Raw genomic sequence first — 20,833 nt, forward strand, 5'->3', positions numbered from 1 at the left:
AACGAATCTGAGAAAAATGGACGACGTACTTTCAGGACGATCCCTAATAACTTAGCCCAAGCTCCCACCATGCATGCTTAACAAACCCTCGGCCCGCCCATCTGGGTAGGCCGAGCCGTCCACAGGAGTGCGCGAAGGTAAGGAGCTCCGGTCCGTGGAGGGCGCTCGCCTTGTGCAGAGGGTCTCACTCGGCTTTTGTTCTGTTCTGTTCCCTCTCCCCGCTATGCGGCCGTCGTGGATGCTACCTCACCTGTCGCCGTGCCGCTGTTCCGCGCCTGTCCGCCGCTGTCCGGTTGACCTGTGTCGCTGTTCGTCCGACCCTCCATCCGTTGCCCCGGCGACGTCGTACGTGTTTCGCACTTCTCACTCTCCCTGCACCACCAACACCGTCTGTCTGTCTTCATCTTGAACACACCTGATGTTTTTGTTTCATGACACCCCCAACACGCCAAACCTTCCAAAAACACTGAAAACACAAAAATACACGTCGACAAAAAAGAGTACGAGACGGTGCGAAGGACCTGTACATCACAGTTGCAAATTAATCTTTTCATGGTGGACCACGTTTGTATGATGGAAAGTAGCGGCACAGGCCATATGTGTTTCTGTGAAGAGGACATGTGTAACCCAGCCACCCCGACAACCCGTCCCGCAGGGCCGGCCGTCCTCCTAGCCTCCGTCCTTCCAGCAATCCTTGCATGGCAGTGCGTGGCGTAGCGTGGCGTAGCGTAGCGAGGCGTAGTGTAGCATACGTTCTGTTACTTTTGTTGACGTTGTTGCTGCTCCAGTGAGCTGTTTTCTGCGCCTTGGAGGCAAAGGGTTGGGTTTCACGCGGTTCCGCGGCGCGCGGGTCCGAGTCATGCGAATTACCAGTAAAAGGCAAACATACGGCTCTTTTCAAAATTGATTTTGCTGAACCGATTGTCGAGTTCACCTGCAACCGGTAAGCTACATAATATGTCTCAAAAATTTAAGCAATTTTAATTCCAACGAGGAAAGTCCAGAAATAAAGTAACTATATTTTCTTTCTCACTGCCAAATTACGATTAAGGGGAAAGCTTCAATAGTTTCGGTGTTTCCCCTTTGCCAAGATGACCTTAGGGGTTCGCATCGCGCCTTAGACCCGCGCACCGCGCGGTAGAAACGATTTTAGTATTAAGTGCAAGAGCTGTGATATGTAGGTGATGGCAAAAAGTAACTGATGAAGATTTGTCGCGAATCATCCCGAGTTTCCTGCCCTCCTCCCATACAAAACTCGCCTTTCTACGTGCACTGTTAACATTTTTTTAAACTTTCAAAATTTTTTCAATATTTTTGAAATCTGTCACAAAGTTATCATCTTCAAAGATCCTTATAAAAAAATTACAAAATTGCTTATTAAGTTATTTTAGTATAACTTTCAACAGTGTTGGTTGTGTCGTATGCGAGAGTCAGGAACGCAGTTTGGTACTGCTTTCGGACGCCCCGCTGGGCGAAAATACAAGTCTTCCCCCAAAGTAGCGACTCCACTAAGACACCTGTAGATCCACTGCAGAGGAGCGCGTTCCTTGGAGTAAATCGTTTCTATTGATTCTGTAGATTTTTTCCAATATTTTAGAGCATATTGTAGTTAATATTATTGCTTGTGTTCTGAAACGTACTATTGGGTCAAATATAGGAAATTGATATTAAATTTGGTCAGATAAAAAAATACAGCAGTTATGATGATCTGAATATCAGTTTAAGTCTTTGCTTTAGTTGTGAGGTATGTAGTACAAAAGAGTTGAATTAATTTTGACGTGTATAAAGGATATCCACATATTGTCCACCACAAATACTGATAACACAGTAATTGCACAGTTTCTAGACTTCTATGATAAAAGAGATCCTCTTTGTTAAAAACACCATTACTATCATTTTAGTCCTAATTAACTAGAAATTTAACTTGTTACAATGCCTCGCAATAATGCAAAATAAGGAAACATTGATGGAAATAAGGTCAGACGCTAACTGTTTCCCTTCGCCTCATTTGGTTATAACGCTCTTGGGAAAAAAATGTGAAGGGTTGAAGGAAAGCTTGTGAAAATGAGGTACGTTCAAAAAGATATAAGTACAGGACACATATCACTCCTCAATTTAAGGGAAACTGTGGGCTCAATGTAAAATATCTAATCCATGTATAGTACTAAGCAACATAACAATGTACCTACATTTGAGGCAATATTAGAAACTGATAAAGTTTCTATGAAGAAGAAGAAGTCTGTTGCCAAGAACTATTGGGAATTTTAAGCTTCAAGCTTTGTGACATTTGACACAATATTACGGAATCCAAAATTGAGATTTAGGATTTTATAAGCTAACAAGACCCAGGACATTTAAACTCTCTTCAAATTCATTTAAAAGTTCTTTCAATTTTTTTAGTATTGCTTTTATAATCTATTCTGGGGAAAATTTCTTATTAAGGTTTTAATTGAAGGTCAGTTACATACTTAGGCCAAATAAAAAATCTTTTACATTCTTTGTGATCTGTAGGTAGTGTTGTAGTTAACCATTTATTGTTGATATTAATATTATCTGGGAGGGAGGGCTCCATAATTTTTAAAACAATAATTAATTTTCTTATATAAGTAGCTCATATCAAGAGTATTATAAAATTATGAAAGCAAATTCATGGCTTTTCATAACTGCTCAAGTTCCAATATGGGTGTGAAGTAGGAAGATGTAACATTTAACAGAGTTGACAGGAATAGATGTTATCCTGGAGATAACACATCACATCAGTAAAACATTCTAACAACTTAAACTTTTGGAAATTATTGAAATTTTGGGAGGGATAAAACAAGATGGATAGGCATTTCAAAGACAATATTTGCAATGAGTATGATACAAATAAGCAACTTTCTGTCCTTTCTCAATCTCTAATGGTGGAATCTGGAAATTACATTATGGCCTTACAATGTTGCTTGCAATGTCTTCTAAAGCTAGCTGCACGCATGAATCACATAGTAGGGCACAAAAGCGTCATGCACAGCCCGAAATACATGGAGTAAAGTGGCTTGACTAAATGCTTGACATTGTGATCAAGTTAATATGTGCTATTGGCTCAATTTTTCCTTTTAATGTAGAGAAAAAGCCGTTGCGGAGCATGGGAGAAAAAGTTAAGCACTCCACCGTCAGAGGCTTCACTGAGTAAAGCTTATAGAGGCATGCATTTACTATAGTTGGTTGTTGACTTTCCAGGTCATACGGAAACAGCAAAAGTTAACTTTCCAGCTTACAGCTACGCTCCTCGGAAGAATCAGGGTGACATAAGGTTGTTAGATGATTCCATCCCTAGGCTACGTACACTACAACCATGTCACTTTGTATGGCAGAACCAGCATGTTGTAGATTTTCTATAGAAAAAGCAATTGTGATAGTAGGAGAGTTGTGGCATCTGCCGATCTCAGCCTGTAGATACTCAATCTAAAATCTGTAGTTATGGTCTGGTCTATATTATGATTTCTTTCAGTCATAAAATTATCAATCTAATCAGTTGAGTTAGCTCCTAACCACTGTATCATTAATAAACCATGCTGATTGCACTAATGTAACTGGCTTGAAATAGCTCTAGATAAAACATGATTTTTAGGGGGGGAAAATGCTCCCAGTAGGTGCATGCTAAGAATTGTTGGACTTAGCCAACTCTTCTGCCATTCAGTATGGTAGTTGAGTTGGCTATGAAAAAGGATCGAAAACTCAATGAACCCCTTCAGACATCAAAATGAGACAAAACAAAAAATCAAAGTGTGGTAAATCACATGTTTTGTCTCATTTAAAAACAGTTTTTCTTCTCCACATTGTCCCCTTATTGCGCCACATTAATGTGGTTATACTCCTGGGGTTGACAATGAAGTGGATCCTGGTAATAGCATGTAATTTATAAACATGGATTACTGGAGAAGAAGAGCTTGTTGTCCCCTTCCATGTGGCCTGTTGTCAATCTTTTCCACATGTCAATTATAGAAGCCACTTTGAATGGATACTGTGATGAAAGGTCATGCTCTTTGCTGACATACTCTTTTGAATATGTATAATTCATTCACAAATGTAAGAAATAAGCATCCGTCTTCATCTGTCTAATAATAAGGCACACAATAAATTCCCTCATTGTCATGTGCAAAACATACACATACATATGATGGAGACACAACCATGATAATCAGGCAAGAGTCTCATTTTGAAACAAATTAGTACAATAATCCAGATAACACTCCAGACTGCAATAGATTAAATGATTAAGAAGCATGCACAGGACAGAGTTCAACTCATAATCGAGGTAGACTACACCTTGAGGCAATTTGGTGTCAATGAAACAAGTAAAATTTCTGGCCATAACAAATTTGTTTAAAAGATTTTCCTAATTAAATGATGATTCAGATATCACTAACTGATGATGGCAAACTTGTTTCAAAAAGGTGGAAGATAGAAAACTATACCTCATTTAAATTGATGTGCAGTCTTCTTCAACACACATTGTTTGGCAGAGAGAATGATTGTTTGAAATGTTCTTCAACACATCATAAAGAACTGTAACACACAATTGGAACAACATGTGTGTCAGATAAGAGACGTAAAAAAAAATCCAAACAAATCAATCATGTTAGTGTACTTGTATGTTCATGTATTTACTTGCCTTCAGTGGGAGCTGTCTTCATCCAGGACTAGAATGTGAATAATATGGAATGACATTTTTTTACTCAATGTGGTATGTCACAACTTATTTCAATAAGTGAAAACTTGTAGGATATCTGAATCTAGAGAATGCTTCCTTTTGTAAGATTATGAGTATCCACAAGATATGTTTCCACATGATGTAAACAAAAGAAACAAACCTGATTAATAATGCAAGTAAAAATTCAATTGATACATGATGTGTCATCGCATCGCATTAATAGCTAACAAAAATAGTGCTTCACAGATGGAAGTGCTATTATTCTTTCTGTATACTTAGAATCATTTTTTATAACAAAGATCATTCAAAATTGTAACTCAACACAGCAATATAACAAAGGATTCAGAGTAGTCTTCAAACGTGTGACTGTGCCCATATTACAAAAAAATAGACTATAAGTATGAGCTGTACTTCATCTACCTTCTTAACATTAATTAATGACTAAGTTGATACTTCATCTGTTATCATTACATTTAATGGGATTTCCCTTGGACCACACAGCAATAATGTCAAATGTATGATTATTCAGATAGCAGTATTAAATTTTCATGTTGCTGTTTTCCTGAGATATGTGAGAAGCAGTAATGCTAATTCAGATGTCATTCTCCCCTGTATTAAAATAAACAAAATTTTATTAAAAAGTTTGTTGGAAAAAGGTTGAAGTACAAGCTATCGATTTTTCCTTCATCCATTTTTCTTTTCTTTTATCTATTTTTTGTTTTTGTTTTCATTTTGGAAACTTGAAATGTGCAATTTTTAATAAAGACTGTATTACAAGTAAACAATGTCTGAGATTGATTTTACCAAATTGCATCTCTTTTGTTGACTTATTGCATTTATTTCCAGACTGACTCCAGTTTAGAATAGGATACCTATTGAGACGTTGAGTCCCAGGGGGTCATTAATCACAGCCTTTGTGACCATACGTGTGGTCACGTGGGACTCAACGTGTTAGTTGTTGTTTTATCATGGTTGATCGACCTCAAGATGACTGTAGACAGCTTCAACAAGTTCTGCCTTCCTCATTTTAGAAACTTTATAACCATTCGTCATTAAATACTGTTTAAGTTTATCGGCAGTTAGTTTTTCCACCTACATAAAAAGCATTAAAAATAAATTTATCAAACCAAAATTCAAATAAGACAAATATATGATTCAAGAATGATCAACTTACAAATCCTTTCTTAGCTATTTCTTCCATGTCCATACTTTCCAAATCTATCTTTGCCTTTTTCGGAGCTGAAGGCTTTGATGGATCAGTGTCTTTTGAAGTTTTTTTTACTGCATTGTAATTATAACCTTGCGGAAATGCCATGCTCATGAAATCGTCTGACAAAGAGTCAATCCTTTTATCCATAACCTCATTATTAGGTAAAGTAAGATCCTCGGTTTCTTTGGGCTCATCATATCCAAGAGCTAATGCTTCAATGCCTGCCCAAAGTTTCTGAAGTCTTGGATTGTCAAAAGATTTGGGCTGATATTTAAATTTTAATTTCTTTACAATTTGTTCAGCCACTGAAACCAACTCAGGATCAGGATGAGGGCACTTTACTGCTTGGTCCTTAAGGTCTCTAATGTTATCTGAAAAAGATACGAATTTAGTGAAACGTTGGGTCACAGGTATCTAACAGTATACACAAAACATTTTTAAATAGTAAAAGGACAAGTTAAAATGTATTACTTACCAGCATAAGGTAGGAACCTTGCAACAAATCCAGGAGGCACATATTGAGTGTTTTTGTCTTCAACTTTTTCCGCTAGAGGCACAAGGGCAACAAGAGTTGGTTTGCCAGACCTACGCATTGTGAAGTAACATATGGCTACCAGTTTCTTAGCTAAACATTTTTCATGCAAAGCCGCAAATAAAGTGCGGCTTCCTTTCACTAAGCGCTCTTCAGGATACAAAAATACAGGACTCTTAGAGTGAAACCAAGTTTTAATTGTGTACATTGGTTTGAATCCAAGTAGAATAAGACCAGGATGTGAAATCTCAACCAATGTTTTCAACTCTTCTTTTCTAAATGTTACAGTCTCCCCACCAACATTCATGGCTTTGGAAGTCTGAGCACTAGAAACTTCCTCTCCTGTTTCCGCATTAAAAGCTTGAACTCGCGATGTAACAATGGCATTCTTTGATCTCTCTATTTTCACTTTTCTTGGTATAGGGTCAGTGCTCTTTACAAAGCGGTATGCAGCAACTCCTAATTGGACATCTCCTCCCAACGACCATAGGACTCTTGAAGTACTCCGTTTCTTAGGTGGGCACTCAACAAATTCCAGAATATCCTCCACTTCAATGACTGATTTGATGATTGTGTCTTCTGTATTATCATCATTTGGGTCGTTGTGGGTTATTTGGTAGATTTCCTGTAAGGAGATATATAGCAAAATTATTGGAGATACTATTATAAAAACACAAGATTTAAAAAGCAAGTTATGAAAAATACATTGTAAAACAAGTCCATATCAAAGGAAAGCCCAAACGGTATAATCTTTAAGTCAACATCAAGATTTTTTATTTCTCTGACTCGGAGTCGAGTATCATTTTGTAGCTTTGGGTTTGAATGATGTGGATTATCATTGCAAGTCATTAAGAAGATGGTTTTGTCGTAAATAGTGGTTGTACTAAAAAAAAAACGACAGAAAAAAACACAATTTACATCAGTATTAAAATTATTACAAATCTTAGAGTATAAATTTCATAATATATTGGTAGCTGAAATGTTAAGTAAAACAAGCATAAAAGCACTAAGTCAGTACCAATTTGTGATGATTTTAAGGCAATGCCAGAAAGCTTCAGCTAAGGAGTAATCATTTGAGTGACCATGTTTCTTCTCAAATCCATCAATGTCTGCAATAAATCAATTTACTTTGTTATCTTATGTTCCTTATATATTAAAGGTTTTAATTAGCACCACTTCAGCACATTGGCTGCTGCATAGTAGTCTATAAACTACTAGTACTAGCTAGTACAAGACCAAGAAAAGCATTACCATCAAGAATGGCCAAGAGGTCTTTGATTCTGTCAGCATTACACTGATCAAGACTTTGAAGCAAGGTTGTGATGTGATTTGGTTGTGCAGTTTGCCCAACATGACTTGTGCCAAAGAGCACTATTTCAAATAAATCTTTATCCTGGCGATGCACACTCTTCAACAGATTCTCTGTGCAGGCCTGTACAGAGGATATCAGAATTTAAAAAAAAAAATGAATAGAAAAAAGATCGCTTTACAAAGGGAGTGAAAAGATGCAGTACTACCTTTATGCACTTCTCAAAGTGTGAAGAGTCATTGATATCTTTTTCAAACATAGGTTCAGTGGCGTCAATGAGGAAAATAAAGGCCCTTTTCCCAGCCCACATCCATGGTTCCCGAGCGTCAAGTTCATCCTCATCATCACTGTTAGCACCCCAGGGAGCCGTGCTATGATTCATACTGCCTGCTGTTGTAATAAAGTAATTCAAGACAATTTTTCTGAATATACCTATAGCAAAAATGTGATTATTTCAAATAATTCGTAACAATAAATTAAACATAAAGTTACAGCAATTGGTTTTAATGAATGAAGAAATTAATTCAACATTTCACGTACCTAACCCCAGGAACACCTATGATAACAAGAGAATTAAATTGCACTTAGTAAGACTTGGAACGAATGGCATGGAAGTCGACGTATGACATGGAATATAAGATGTCTCTAGTTTTGTCATCAAACAAAATTAATGTCGAGAACCAAGTTAAAAAGCGCTAAAAACGGCCAGTTTAAAAACTTTCAAATGACTCAGACATTGCCACCGAAATCTGACATCTGACTGAACAAATACAAACAAAACTATCGAAATCGAATCGAGACTCACGTACAGGGTGTGCAACGTTACGAGACTCACCGCGCCATCGCTAGGAAAAAGTCAACTTTGGCAGGGAGGTGACGTTACATTTTTAATGGGAAGAAGCGTCCGTAATAGAAAGAACGCTAACAACCCTTTTACAACGTGCCGACAAATGAAGCGATTGGACAAAAGCTCAAATGTAATTTTTCGGCTGTCACCCCGTCACCCCCTTTCTTGACAACCCGGGATTCCTTGTTAGAATTTGTGAAAGCGATATGGAAGGTACGCTCCCTACTACCTTCACACTGAGTATTTGGTCTCGTTTGCCGGTACCCGCATTCCTGCATTCCCCTGTATTCCCCTTGTAGGGGCGTTGTCGAGCGCACCGCTTCTGCGCACTAGTCTGCTACCTACCTGCTACTGCTGCTGCTGCGGTTGTTGCAGCGGCGGCGCCCGAGCCCGAAGCAGTGCGTGTGTCTCAGAGGAGTTTGTACGCAAGGGTAGCTTTAGGTCCTTTATCCATACCTTGCACAGATAGACTCGTCGTCACGCATGTGTCAGGCACTCCAGTGGACGTTGTCGGATACTGGTTTGGTGCCCGGGGCTGACTTTAGCGTGGCGTATTGCGGGGTATGGATCCCGTGATCGGCTGGTATCAACCAGAGCAAGAGGGTCCCGCTCGACAATTGTGGTCTCGCATTGCAGAAGCTCGCTGCGTCCCAATGACGGACAACAACAGCAACAACAAGGCCCCTGAGTTTATCCCGATTGACAGCAATTGCCACGATGACAGAAGTAATCCCATACACCACCCTCCCCGCAAGAAAACGGACAACCGCGCCAGCACCTTTAACCTTAACAGCGACCATGCCAACCTCATTGGGAAGCACGGGGGATGTCCGTGGAGAGAACTGCGCTCGAAATATGACAGAGGAGTCATTGGGTATGTTGTCTACTGGTTTTGTATCGTTGCACGGGGTGCCTCTGTTCTGAGAATATGTTTGGCTGTGATCTTCGATGAATTCTTAATACTTAACCTCAAAGTCACATGCCATTTAATCCTTCTTTATATTATGCTCCTTTGATAGACCAAGTTATTGTATACTGTAGATTAGTATTTCTCTTCGTTCAATTCGCACGTGTTGAATTTTGATACAGTTCGGTGGCATCCCCATTTTTCGAATACCATTCATTGTTCCCTCTCATTCATTGGCTGCTTCCAGGTCTTTTTTAGTGTATTGCATTGTAACTAATTTTATTGTTGCAGTCTTCATCAGGAAATTGAGGATTTTCACAAGTATATCAGTCCAACTTCAGAAGAAAGGGAAGTAAGAAATGTTGTTGTGTTGAAAATGAAAAAGCTTATTAAAGAATTGTGGCCTGCTGCCAAGCTGCAAGTTTTTGGTAGCTTCCGAACTGGCCTTTATTTGCCCACCAGGTAGGGATGAATTACAGTTATGGTATTATTTGGTTATCAGTGTTTGAGTAGCACCACATCTGACATTTTTGTTTCTCCTCTATTTTATTTATTATTTATTTATCTAGTGATATAGATTTGGTAGTGATAGGAAAGTGGAATGTTCAGAGCCAGGAGAGGCTTCCCTTAAGAACATTGGAACAAGCCATTTATCAGCACAATTTAGCTGAACCTGGTTCAGTCAAGGTTTTAGATAAAGCTTCGGTGAGATTGGTGGTCATTGAACATTCATGTCATGCAGTTGAAATAAATTTTTGTGGTCCTCATTTGTATTTTTATCTTTAGGTGCCAATTGTGAAATTTACTGATCGCTTATCAGAGATAAGAGTGGATGTGAGTTTCAATATGAGTAATGGAGTGAAATCTGCTGAACTGATAAAGAAGTTCAAGCAAAGATATCCTGTCTTATATAGTCTGGTGCTGGTCCTAAAGCAGTTTCTCCTTCAGAGAGACTTAAATGAGGTATTCACTGGTGGAATATCTTCCTACAGTCTTATTTTAATGACAATCAGCTTTTTGCAGGTAGGGTGCTGATCATATTCTTGTAATAATTTTATGTCTTATCCTTCTTCAGCTGTAATGATTTGACTAAATTTCCAGCTCCACCCAAGACAAACAGCTCTTACGCCCGGTGCAAACTTGGGTATCCTATTAATAGAATTTTTGGAGCTCTATGGGAAAAAGTTCAATTACATGAAAACTGCCATCAGAGTCAGTGAGGGTGGCAGCTACATATCTAAAGAGGAGGTACTTTGCATGCAGCCCTCATAAGTTTAACAAGTTTCAAAAGCCTGTCTTTACCTTGCCGTGTTATTCCAATTTAGGTTCAAAAAAATATGAAAGATGGTTATCGACCCTCCTTATTGTGTATTGAAGATCCGCTTAACATCACCAATGACATTGGACGAAGCTCTCATGGGGCACTGTATGTTAAACAAGCCTTTGAGTATGCCTATATTGTGCTAACTCAAGCCGTGAACCCTTTAAATACTCTCTTATATGACCCTAACAAAGTCAGGTAATTACTAGTCAGTTTCACCTCATTTTTAGTATGCCAGTATCATAATGTTATGTCTTTATTTTATGTTGGTTTCAGTATATTGGGAAGAATTATAAGAGTCACAGATAGTGTTATTGAGTACCGGCAATGGGTCAAACAGGAATTTCCTTTTTCTAAAAATCCTGAACTCATGTTAAATGGTAGTGGTTCTTCTGATGGAGAAAATGAAGAGGAGCCTGATACTAGCCCAGATTCCAGTGCTCCTGGATCAGACTCGGTAAGATTATACTGGTTTAATCTTAATCTGTGCTATTAGTCGTGATGAATCAGAATTAAGCCCCTTAAATCAATAACTTTCCTATCTATGTATATCTATTCTGCTTTTCTTTACCTAGGACTCCTCCTCCTCCAGAGGGGATAGTGGTATCAATGGAATTTCTAACGCAAATAATGCTCCATGGCTCAACAACTCATACTACCACCGCGCAGGACGTGGTGGTATGCCAACCAATAACAAACATCGTCGCTTCGTTGACAACGGGACCCAAGGTAAAGGAACTGGAAGGCTACGCAACTACTACCGAGCTTCATCCCGTGATTGGTAACCAGAGCTGTGAGTTCTACCTGTTCAGAATGTTCCAGTCTCTTAACATTTTTCTCAGATACGGGGAAAACACTCTTGAAGCTTTTTTATAATTATGTTAAATATTTTATACTATAGGATGTAAATTTTAGTCTTAAGTCATGATAAAATGGGGAACAGGTGACACTCAGGTCGAAACTAGAGCTTAAAATGTGATAGCATGACCCGACTGAATCCACTATTAGTCTAGTAAATTAGGTATCTGATTTGCATTTATTGTTTGTTAGGAGCCCAAAATGGACGAGGGGGCATGCACCAACGGCCAGGCCGAGGTGGTGGCAATGGACATGGTGGCCGCGGCAGAACCTTCAGCAGTCGGAAACGACGAAAAAGTAGGGAAACGGAGCCTATCAATTTGTGACACTCGTGCTATCTAGATAACAAATGTTTGATGTTAAACATACTTGTGTGATTTAGGGAAATAATGTGTCTTTGTTTCGGTGATGTTTCCTACCATTTTTGTAGACTTTCATGTTATTTGAAGCAAGACACTGATTGGAGACAAAGTCCCTTGTAGCACCTGCTATTCAGTGGCTCCTACTATTTGCTCATGGCAATTCCCTACATTGTCTTTTGTCTGGATTTCCTGAGAGGTTGGTGCAATCCCTCTCCATCATACATGAGACTTTCAAAATTTGCTTAATTCCTTTGTTCAATTCCATTTTTGTGTGTTTAACTAATGATTGTGTGGCATTTCAATTTTAACTCCTTTTATCTTATAGTCAAAGGCGTTGGTCTAGTCTCATTTGGTGTTGTACTGACGCTAGCACTTTCATGTCTTTTTCACACATACACACATGAAAGGATTTTGGGACTGAATAGGGAGTGTTGTAACATTCAAAACAGGGGTTGCAAGTTTCTGTGATTCCATATTTGATGTTTGTATAAATGCTCACATTGAGTAGAAAAAAAAGTCTCTATGTAATTTAAGCTAATTATATTTAGGAGAGATTATCTGAGTGTTAGGAAATGTTCCAATGTGGTACAAATTTTTGAAATGATAGAATCCCTCTTAACATATACAGTTGTGTGTGCACAATGTTACCTCTTGACTTAATACCATTTTTTTTTCTGTGGGATTGGCATATTTGCTACTGCAAATAACATGGACAGAAAGGTTAATGGTGTTGCTTACCTTGTAAATTTTGTACAATAGACAACCAAAGAGGGTAAATTGTGTGTCTGCTGAAATATGAGGGCACCTTTGTTACACTGTGGTTACCTGTTTCCTATTTTTCTTTGTAGCCATATTACACTGTTGAATTTTGGAGGTCAGAGCTGGTATGTTTTTAACTACTTATCTTTTCTATGCAGATTTTATCATTTATGGGAGACATATTTTTCCTATGCTTTGTTATAAAAATTGTTGCAGTCACTGCTGTTCCTAAATTAACTTGTTTTCCAAGTTTACGTGCAGTTGACCCTTGGCTATCATCTCACTAAGTGGTCATTAATTGACTTTTCAAGGAAATGATATGTAAATGACATGTGTTCTGCTAAAATGTGATAATTTTTAGAACGTTTTAGTTTAATGTAGTTGTCCTAGAATTTCTATCTTTTTAACAGACCTCAGGATGCATTTTGAGTAAAATTCCTGTATGTGAATGTTGTATCCTAATCCAATATATTGGAGCTGTGGGAAAAATCTCGCTCTGTTGGTATTAGGAACTAAATCACTTTCTCTTCCAGTTGTTTTCCAGCTTAATTTAGCTGCTCATGGCTTTCGTACTCTTACCTGCTGATGAGCTGTATTTGTTGTATCTCTTTCTTCCCTGCTGGTGTAATATTTTACATCACAGATGTACTGCATAGTTGTTAAATTTTTTTATCTGGTCTACATGGCATACTCAATCTACTTTTGAAGATATATTTTGAATTTGGACACAAGGAGAATATCTGAGGGGGGTATATTTCAGTGCTCATATTTATTTAAGATTCCCTTCTGATGACCTTTTCTTGATTGTGCTCAAATCCGACTTAAGCGTTTTCTCTATTCTTCTTCTTCTTCAATCAGAAATAGTTTGTCGTGTTACAGGGTGTGTTAGATATTTACCTCAAGCCAGTATCAATCATATTTATTACCATAATTTTGGGGGCATTTGTAGTGAGCGTGCTTATAAAAATATTGTGTTAGGGATTTTTAACAATGAAGTGTTGGCAATAATAGAGGGGATGGGGAAGATAAATGTTCATCTCAAAAACATAGACTTCTGTACAAATTGCTTGTCAGATTTGTGATTTTAGGACTGCTTCAGATGTGAACAAAGCTTGTGGAAATGTGTTTTCTTGTGGTTTTCTGCATTGTTGTGCTGTGTTAGCCCAATTTTCTGGTTTGAATTATTATCTGAAGCTTTCCTTCTAGATTGAGCTTTCATGAATTTAGGCTTGTAAGAAATTGTCAGAATTTATGACAATTTTGCAATAATTTGATACTATATCCAACAGTGTTTTGGCTCTAAACTGATAGTGAAAGAAGTCTGAGTATTTATTCGTACTTAACCTCATTTTATTGACTCTAGGTTACTTGTTATCTCTGGTAAGATAAATCATTTCAACCTGAAGGGCATAACTTGCTGGCTCCAAAATCATCTCTCTGGAACTGATATTAGTCTGGAATTGAGAGAATTTAAATTATACTTCGTTGATTTAATTTATTTGGGAATAACATTTCAGTAAAATAAACCAGTGATTAAGAAATGCCTTTCATGTTTTGCTGTATTATGCCACTCTAGTTGTGGTTTGGTGATGCATGATAGATTTACTACCCCTTTATATGAAAGCGGAACCCACAAAATTTTTCAGTCTGGAATCTCCCTAAATTTCTGATGGAATTCTCAACTGCCTAAATGGTGTTTTGTAACACCTGGTAACACTGATAGTTACAGTGAAGAGTTGTATGCAAGTGTCATCTCAATTTTCTTATGTGTCCTTTTGATTACTTAATGAAAATGCAAATTAGCTGGGATGGATTTAGCACAATTTCTATTGTTTCATGTGATACTTTCTCAGTGGGCAGTGTTCTGCAAATATTCTTTAATACATAGCTCCCAAGTGTTGGGCATTCTCAGAAGTATTATTGCACTTGGTGTCTGTTATAAACTTTTACTTTGTTTTTTGAATGTGCACCTGTTTTGAGATCAAATCATGTTTTTATATGCTGTCTAATCAAAATTATGCTTTAGGTTCGTTCTTTCTTTACTACGTTTTTGTTCCGTCCCTGTGGCTGCTTATGTTTTGTGCCGTTGATTGGAAAACTAGCAAATTTTTTTTAATGTTTAGCGCCACTGTAAAATTGATTGTACATCTGATTGGATAAGCGCCAACAAATATTTCAGTTCCTAGTCCAAAGTACATAAATGTACAAAATGCTAAATAAAAAGTAATATAAATTTATAAAATGTAAAAAAAAATATTAAAATATATAAAGAACCAACCAACCCCTTTTGTTTCTGTTGCCCCGACCAAAAATTTCTTGCGAAAAATCAGCTCTGAAAGCAAGGTGAAAATGTTGACAGGAATGTACCAATGGATCAAACTTAACCAAGAACCAACTTCTTTATTTTGCCACTCAAGTCTGGATTCACTACCAATGCCATCTCTTTACCGCACAAAGCTACACACCGAAAATAATGATCTATAAATTAGACATGGGTAACTGACACAATCAACACCCTAGTCCTTAATTATGAAATGACAACTTTTGTAATGTAAATATAACATTTGGGGCCTTCAAAAATAACAATAATATACTGTGGCTTATTTGGCGCACTTGTAATAAAGGACTTGGCAGCACCAGTCAATAATACCGTATTACAAAAAAAAGAGAAAGATTTAAAAAAAATGTGTAAGCAGTGGTGAGGATAACCACAGCCTACTAGCAGTTACACTGCATCTTAGAGTCTCTATTTTTTTCCATAAATTATTAACTTATCCTCACTTTCACAGCTCAGGCTTGGCTTATGTAAAAGTGGGTTCACCAGAGGCCATGTTGACTTTCACAAAATGAATTTATTAAATTAAAAAAATTATTAAAAATGCAAGTTTTTTATCTGAATGTTCAACACATGTCGTTCAAATTCTGTAAATTTTAGTACAAGACTAATTTGTGCCACATATCTGTACATTCATCAAAAAATAAATGATATAGACAGAAGCACACTAGTTTCAGACATATATCATACAATACCCAAGAGGTGAAGAATAGGTCAGTGAATGGCACAGGTGATTGGCCCATACCACACAAACACACTCACACCCACAGAAAGTACACAGAACCTATCCTAAAAAGTTACACTGAGGCAGGCGGTCAGTTGCCGGGTTGTGTTTTGCAATCACTTAGGTTTCTCTTAGTTATCACTTATTTCACATGAGTCTTGAGCCGATCAGCACTGACACAGATTACACCACAGCAGCCAGATTAATTTGATGGAGGAGCATCGACACTTGGCTCTGTGTTAGGCATAATGTTGACCTCAGCTCTGGTAGCTCTGGTCCCTCAAGGCATCCCACTTATTTCCAAGGGACAGATTAGGTCCTTGACCTGATGGAGCCATCTTCGGATTATAAGTAGCTGTGTGTGTTCTGCTGTTCCTCACTTCTTCAAATCCTCTGCCCTCCTCTCGTCTGAAAAATAAAATGTTACAAATTTATCAGCTGCTAAAACTGCATAAAAAGGTTTTATGTTTTCAAAGTTCATAAAACAGTGGTCATGTTACAACTAGTGCAAGCCTAAGAATTATAAAATCTCTTACCTCCTCCCCCACACATTGTTTGGCTCAGCACTGTTGGCAGCTGACAATGTAGGAAAGTAAGCTTCGTTGGTTATGTCTGGAGCAGCTCTACTTCTTAGGCGTGAATCTGAAGCAAAGAGTTCATTAGTCATCAAAATTAATGATAAAATCAAATGCACAGAAGAGAATATGTCACACTCACTTGATAAAGGCATCGATGAAGAGTAGCCGGATGAAGAGTAGCCAGATGAAGAGTAGCTGGATGAAGGGGAATAGCTATTGGAAGATTGATTGCCTCCTCGCATGTGAGGTGGCACGTAGCCTCCAGCTCCAGAGCTACCACCACCATCTCCACTTTCTGACGGTGCTGGTGGTGGTGGCCTGACAACTTCTGCTGAAAAAAAAAAAATAGATATAGAAATAGCCAGATGTGATGATTGGGTGTACTAATCAAATACTATCTAAAGACACTCACCCCTCACAGGTTCCTGCTCCTGGTGCTGGTGTTGCTGCTGCTGCTGGGGTTGCTGCTGAGCATTCCATGGTCCAGTTGGCTGCTTCTTGCGAGGAACCATCTCACCTGCTTCATTTTCTTCCATGATTGGTTCTCCATCTTCTCCTTCGGCATCCTCCCCGGTAGGAGTCTCAGTGATTTGAAGATTCTGAATTTTCAAGTTGGTATAGTCCTTTTTCTCTTCCTCATAGTCTTTCCATTCCTCCTCTTCCTACATGCAAAAGATAAAGAGTAATTAGTGTCAGAGAAGTAGCAAGAAAAAGATTGGGATGGCAAAATCATAATGTATGAATGAATGGCTGTCATAACTGACATTTAGATTGAGTTGATAATTGGTATCAAAAAAATCATAATGTAGGTGAATCACACAGCATTACGTTAAGTATTGACAACGCGCAATGAATCAATCTTCAGAAACATGAAGGGCAAATTTAGACAGTCAAGGAAAATTGACAAATGGCACAGGATGGCTGAGGTTCACTATAACCTTGCTTTTACAGGTCATAAAAAATGTACCAACATAAACAGTTTGAGGTGTATAAATACTATGTTAATTAATTACCGCAATGCAAATACATGTGAGCGCTCAAAATTACGACAGTTAAAGAAAATAATAGATTTAAAAAATGAAAATGAGTGACATGATTCAATATGGCCGATGGATCAAGTCCATATGGCTCACTGTTTCAAATTGCCATACCTTTCGCTCGCCTCTATGTTCACCATCACCATCGACATTTTGAGAAGAAAGAAGTTTCTTTTCTTTCACTCGTTCCTTCTCCCTTCTGTGAGTTTCCTCCAATTTTTTGGCTAATTCTTCGGTCGTCGTGAACTTCTTCCCTCCTTTCGTTCCCTTCTTACGGTCCTTTTTGGCGAAGAAATCGTCGAGATCAGCCATTTCGATGGAAAGGGCTTTAAAGGGTCTGATTCAGCAATAATAGAAATAGGAAATAATTAAGCAAATTGAGCAATAAAAGTAAATTTTGCAAGCAGTAGTCGTCATGTGTACCACCTCCAACAACAGCCCGGAAACCAACCGCGCCGGAAACTGCTGGGCTCATGCTCATATCAATGACGGCGCACCATTTTGATCACCAAAATCTTGTTATGGTGTAAAAAGTTAGAAAAGTTTCCTCTCTCTGCTTACTTTTATGTGCAACATTCGATTTTCTTAAAATTATTAGTTGTAATTGAAAGAAAACATCGTCGATGTTCATTAGGTAAATGGTAAAAAATCTGTCATGGGTGAAGATCAGACGAATGAATGGAGTTAAGGAGTGGAAAAATTGCATTTTTTAAACAAATGACAGGGTAAACGAATCAATTCAAAATTTGTTAAACTTTTTTACAGTTTGAATTCATGTATCTGCAAAAAAGTTGATACTTTGATAAGAGTGCAGAGTTTTATTTGGTTTTCAGCTTGAGCCATTTGAGCAGCCGACAGTCGTAGCCTTGTCGTAAAGCCGCATTCGTCTTTTGTTTTTGCCCTTAAACAAACAACAGTTCTTCCTAACAAGATACAAGGCGCACACTTTTAATCAATGGACGTGAGACTTACGAGCAGGAGTAGTCACATCACCGATGGGTACCGAGCACCTAAGTGAAGTTTCTTAGTCTGCTACTTGTTCGCCCGGGACAACTTCGCTTCAGACGACACCCGCCCGCAGCTCGCAGCAGTCGGGCGCTCGCCTGCACCCGCCACAATGAGGCCGACACAGTTTCTCCGTAATTTGTCAAAAATGCTGGACTTTTATTCACAATTTAACCCCTCGCCGCTGTCCATAAAGCAGTTCATGGATTTCGGTAAGTTGTTGTGATGTTCGGCCCGGTGTTTCGTCGCGGCAGTCGCGGTGCTGGCTGCCCCGTGCTGCTCGCCACCCCGGTGCGAATGCCAACCTAGTTTCTCGCCCTTTACTGTGGCATAACCTTCGGCAAGCGCGGCCCTAGCGCGGCGCCCCTCATCCTTTTGTTTACGCCACCTTACGCCCCGCTGCCGCATGACCTGCGGTGACCCCTCAGACCCTCCAGTTCTCTCGCCACACTTGCACGTTCACTTTCAGTTTCTAATCCACAGCCCCACCCCCGCATTTTCAGATTTTGTATAAATTTTACCCACTTTATTGCTATTTTTAGCTGTACATGAAAGGTCCTACGTGATGTGCTTGAATTCGCACAGCCTACGGGCGCTCGCAACCTTGTTCGCGCTGTTACCAGCTGGGAATGGTTTTGCCTAGCCGGGTCATGGACACCCTCGCTGGAGGCTCATCATTAGGTAGCCGGCAGGTGCCTTCTGAACAGAGTGAGGGTAGGTGAGGGGAGGGATGGAGGGATGGTGATCGAACCACCCTCTGTCTATGGTCGTGAGTTGACCAGTTGACCCCACCTGCTGCCTGTGTGAACTACAGGACAGGCGCAAGGACCGGTTGACAAGGGTGGCGATGCACTGTGGGTTGCCTACATACAGGAGTTTTGTGGCACAAATTGACTACCTTTCAGGCGGCTCACTAGAGACGATGGAGGGGAGGGGGGGGGGGGGTCGACCCTCCCCCTTCTACCACGCCTGGTGAACTATCGGTATTCTAGTAAAACTTGATGGTGGTCGAGCAGGGATGGGTTAGAGGTCTAGGGAGGGTGGCAAGGTGGAGGGCGGGCTCCGGGCATAAGTCTGCGAGATGGGGTGCACGGAGGGGGTCTTTATTATCCAAATGACCGACATGTGCCTTATACCTGTCATACTCTTCTAGTGCGCTTCGGTAGACGTTACGGATTGGTTGCGAGCTTCCCGCCTGTATGTCGCGTCGGTAGTGGGCGTTTAGGCTCGACACATCATTCTTCGAGCTCCTTCAGCCGAAGTACTAAACTATCGTCTCTTTGGGGTGCTTCGCGATCGCAAGTCTGTATACATTCACTGTAAAGTTGGAAGAGCCTCCCCGCATCCGCTCGCAGTGACTGTCGACGTCCACTAAAATGTTCTGTGGCTTACGTACAGCTTACAGCGTCTAAGAAGCGGCTACGCACGATCGCCACCCTCCAGCTGTTCCACTTTTGATCTTGGTCGCTTATGGGCGTTCCCCGGTAATTTTCCCCTCGTCAGAGTTGACCGCAGATTTGCTGATGGCGGGAGACGTCCGTCCGTCCGTCCGTCTGCCTCTGTCCGTCCGTCCGCCCCTGTCCGTCCGTCCGCCCCCCCCCCTCTCTTTCTTTCTCTCAGCCACAGCTACCTGGTGGTGGAAACTGCCACTACCCCGCTGGGTGCTTCTCCAGCTCCAGGAGGAGAGGAAGCTCAGGTAGCTGGTAGCGCCGGTAGCCTCCCCTCGCGCCCGCACCAGGGCTGCACGGCGGAGGCCCGCCTCTGGGCCCGCCATGGCGCTCCCGGAGGTGGTCACGTCCGTCCCCGTCCCCTCGGTTGCTCGCCGGGTGCCGGCGGTGCGGTGACCGGACCGGCGGTGACGCGGCCTGTTGCGTGCGGCCTGCGACGAGGCCCTTCTGCACGCAACGGTGCTCGCGAAAGGCGCGTGAGGTGAAAATCGACCTGTCGGTACACTTTGGCGCTCAGGTCTCAGGTCCCCTCCGTGCCGCACGCGGGCGCGCCTGCGTGTGTGTGCGGGTGTGATGTGTGATCGTGCGGCTGCGGTCACCCTTACCGCTCACCTCGCGGGTCATGGAACTCGGTCGCCCCGTGTTGTGGCAACCCGCAACCCCCAGCGCTGGAGTGGCTGCGGGGGCGGCCCGCGGCCCTGGCTCCCCGTCCATCTCCCCAGCTCCTCCTTTGCGTCCTCAAGGCCCTTTTCGCCGCCCTGACCCCGTTTCTAGAACAGGGGGAGATCGGTATCGCAATAACCGAGTCGGACGCACTTCAGGACTGTATAGTATGCGATGACACTTGGGAGCTCGACACGTGTCACTTACTTTGTTGTTCGACACCAGGACGTCACTACGACTCTACG

The 20,833-nt window shown here is 40.4% G+C and overlaps 5 protein-coding genes across 18 annotated transcripts in view; 3 read left to right on the forward strand and 2 right to left on the reverse strand.

Annotated features, from left to right (window-relative positions):
• The window catches only part of LOC113206549 (protein quiver), a 16,741-nt gene extending 11,263 nt beyond the window's left edge, over nt 1-5,478 (forward strand). For all 4 annotated transcript variants that reach the window (XM_052264426.1, XM_052264429.1, XM_052264430.1 and 1 more), the window contains one exon: nt 500-5,478. In XM_052264426.1, the coding sequence (XP_052120386.1) occupies nt 500-717 (218 nt within the window). In that variant the 3' untranslated portion in view covers nt 718-5,478. The remainder of the gene's footprint in view (nt 1-499) is intronic.
• On the reverse strand, nt 2,778-8,884 carry LOC113206540 (X-ray repair cross-complementing protein 6). 5 transcript variants are annotated; one of them, XR_008010840.1, is made up of 9 exons: nt 8,821-8,884; nt 7,953-8,134; nt 7,687-7,867; nt 7,454-7,544; nt 7,141-7,318; nt 6,379-7,060; nt 5,868-6,274; nt 5,566-5,785; nt 2,778-5,302 (listed from the first exon to the last, which is right to left on the reverse strand). XR_008010840.1 is itself a non-coding variant. In XM_052264420.1 (8 exons), the coding sequence occupies exons 1-8, from the start codon at nt 8,867-8,869 to the stop codon at nt 5,660-5,662; spliced, it is 1,896 nt and encodes a 631-aa protein (XP_052120380.1). In that variant the 5' UTR covers nt 8,870-8,884; the 3' UTR covers nt 5,509-5,659. The 5 variants fall into 5 exon arrangements, 4 of the variants coding, with proteins under 4 accessions (XP_052120380.1, XP_052120383.1, XP_052120382.1 ...); XM_052264420.1 differs by lacking the exon at nt 2,778-5,302 and having other exon boundaries at nt 5,509-5,785; XM_052264423.1 differs by lacking the exons at nt 2,778-5,302; nt 8,821-8,884 and adding an exon at nt 8,580-8,722 and having other exon boundaries at nt 5,509-5,785.
• LOC113206541 (terminal nucleotidyltransferase 4B) lies at nt 8,757-15,079 on the forward strand. 6 transcript variants are annotated; one of them, XM_026422653.2, is made up of 10 exons: nt 8,757-8,804; nt 9,228-9,465; nt 9,790-9,960; nt 10,068-10,203; nt 10,285-10,521; nt 10,600-10,746; nt 10,824-11,017; nt 11,096-11,276; nt 11,395-11,548; nt 11,870-15,079. In XM_026422653.2, exons 1-10 carry the CDS (start codon nt 8,798-8,800, stop codon nt 12,001-12,003), a joined length of 1,599 nt encoding a protein of 532 aa, XP_026278438.1. In that variant the 5' UTR covers nt 8,757-8,797; the 3' UTR covers nt 12,004-15,079. The 6 variants fall into 6 exon arrangements, with proteins under 6 accessions (XP_026278438.1, XP_026278441.1, XP_026278439.1 ...); XM_026422656.2 differs by lacking the exon at nt 8,757-8,804 and adding an exon at nt 8,883-9,012; XM_026422655.2 differs by lacking the exon at nt 8,757-8,804 and adding an exon at nt 8,899-9,152.
• A 99-nt stretch (nt 15,080-15,178) lies between these two features.
• On the reverse strand, nt 15,179-18,056 carry LOC113206543 (protein CDV3 homolog). Of its 2 annotated transcripts, none has more exons than XM_026422659.2 (6): nt 17,899-18,056; nt 17,587-17,809; nt 16,848-17,097; nt 16,575-16,763; nt 16,394-16,499; nt 15,179-16,265 (listed from the first exon to the last, which is right to left on the reverse strand). In XM_026422659.2, exons 2-6 carry the CDS (start codon nt 17,782-17,784, stop codon nt 16,115-16,117), a joined length of 894 nt encoding a protein of 297 aa, XP_026278444.1. In that variant the 5' UTR covers nt 17,785-17,809; nt 17,899-18,056; the 3' UTR covers nt 15,179-16,114. The 2 variants fall into 2 exon arrangements, with proteins under 2 accessions (XP_026278444.1, XP_026278443.1); XM_026422658.2 differs by having other exon boundaries at nt 16,575-16,766.
• A 349-nt stretch (nt 18,057-18,405) lies between these two features.
• LOC113206542 (pyruvate dehydrogenase (acetyl-transferring) kinase, mitochondrial) overlaps nt 18,406-20,833 on the forward strand; it is a 25,183-nt gene continuing 22,755 nt past the window's right edge. Inside the window, exon 1 of the mRNA XM_052264425.1 lies at nt 18,406-18,689. Within this exon, the coding sequence (XP_052120385.1) occupies nt 18,590-18,689 (100 nt within the window). The 5' untranslated portion in view covers nt 18,406-18,589. The remainder of the gene's footprint in view (nt 18,690-20,833) is intronic.

This window comes from Frankliniella occidentalis, unplaced genomic scaffold, assembly GCF_000697945.3.
Source record: "Frankliniella occidentalis isolate FOCC.00 unplaced genomic scaffold, Focc_3.1 Scaffold19, whole genome shotgun sequence".
In the NCBI taxonomy this organism is placed as follows: domain Eukaryota; kingdom Metazoa; phylum Arthropoda; class Insecta; order Thysanoptera; family Thripidae; genus Frankliniella; species Frankliniella occidentalis.

Excerpts from the sequence above, each read along its gene's own strand:
- LOC113206543 (XM_026422658.2), bottom strand. The coding sequence starts at position 17,784 with ATGGCTGATCTCGACGATTTCTTCGCCAAAAAGGACCGTAAGAAGGGA. Across the intron at positions 17,098-17,586 it reads AACATAGAGGCGAGCGAAAG|GAAGAGGAGGAATGGAAAGA; the intron begins GTATGGCAATTT and ends TTTTGCATGTAG. Across the intron at positions 16,266-16,393 it reads AACAATGTGTGGGGGAGGAG|ACGAGAGGAGGGCAGAGGAT; the intron begins GTAAGAGATTTT and ends TTTATTTTTCAG.
- LOC113206540 (XM_052264420.1), bottom strand. The coding sequence starts at position 8,869 with ATGCAGGAATGCGGGTACCGGCAAACGAGACCAAATACTCAGTGTGAA. Across the intron at positions 7,545-7,686 it reads CCTCTTGGCCATTCTTGATG|ACATTGATGGATTTGAGAAG; the intron begins GTAATGCTTTTC and ends GATTTATTGCAG. Across the intron at positions 6,275-6,378 it reads AAGGTTCCTACCTTATGCTG|ATAACATTAGAGACCTTAAG; the intron begins GTAAGTAATACA and ends TATCTTTTTCAG.
- LOC113206541 (XM_026422652.2), top strand. The coding sequence starts at position 9,155 with ATGGATCCCGTGATCGGCTGGTATCAACCAGAGCAAGAGGGTCCCGCT. Across the intron at positions 10,204-10,284 it reads AGGTTTTAGATAAAGCTTCG|GTGCCAATTGTGAAATTTAC; the intron begins GTGAGATTGGTG and ends TTTTATCTTTAG. Across the intron at positions 10,522-10,599 it reads TGACAATCAGCTTTTTGCAG|CTCCACCCAAGACAAACAGC; the intron begins GTAGGGTGCTGA and ends CTAAATTTCCAG.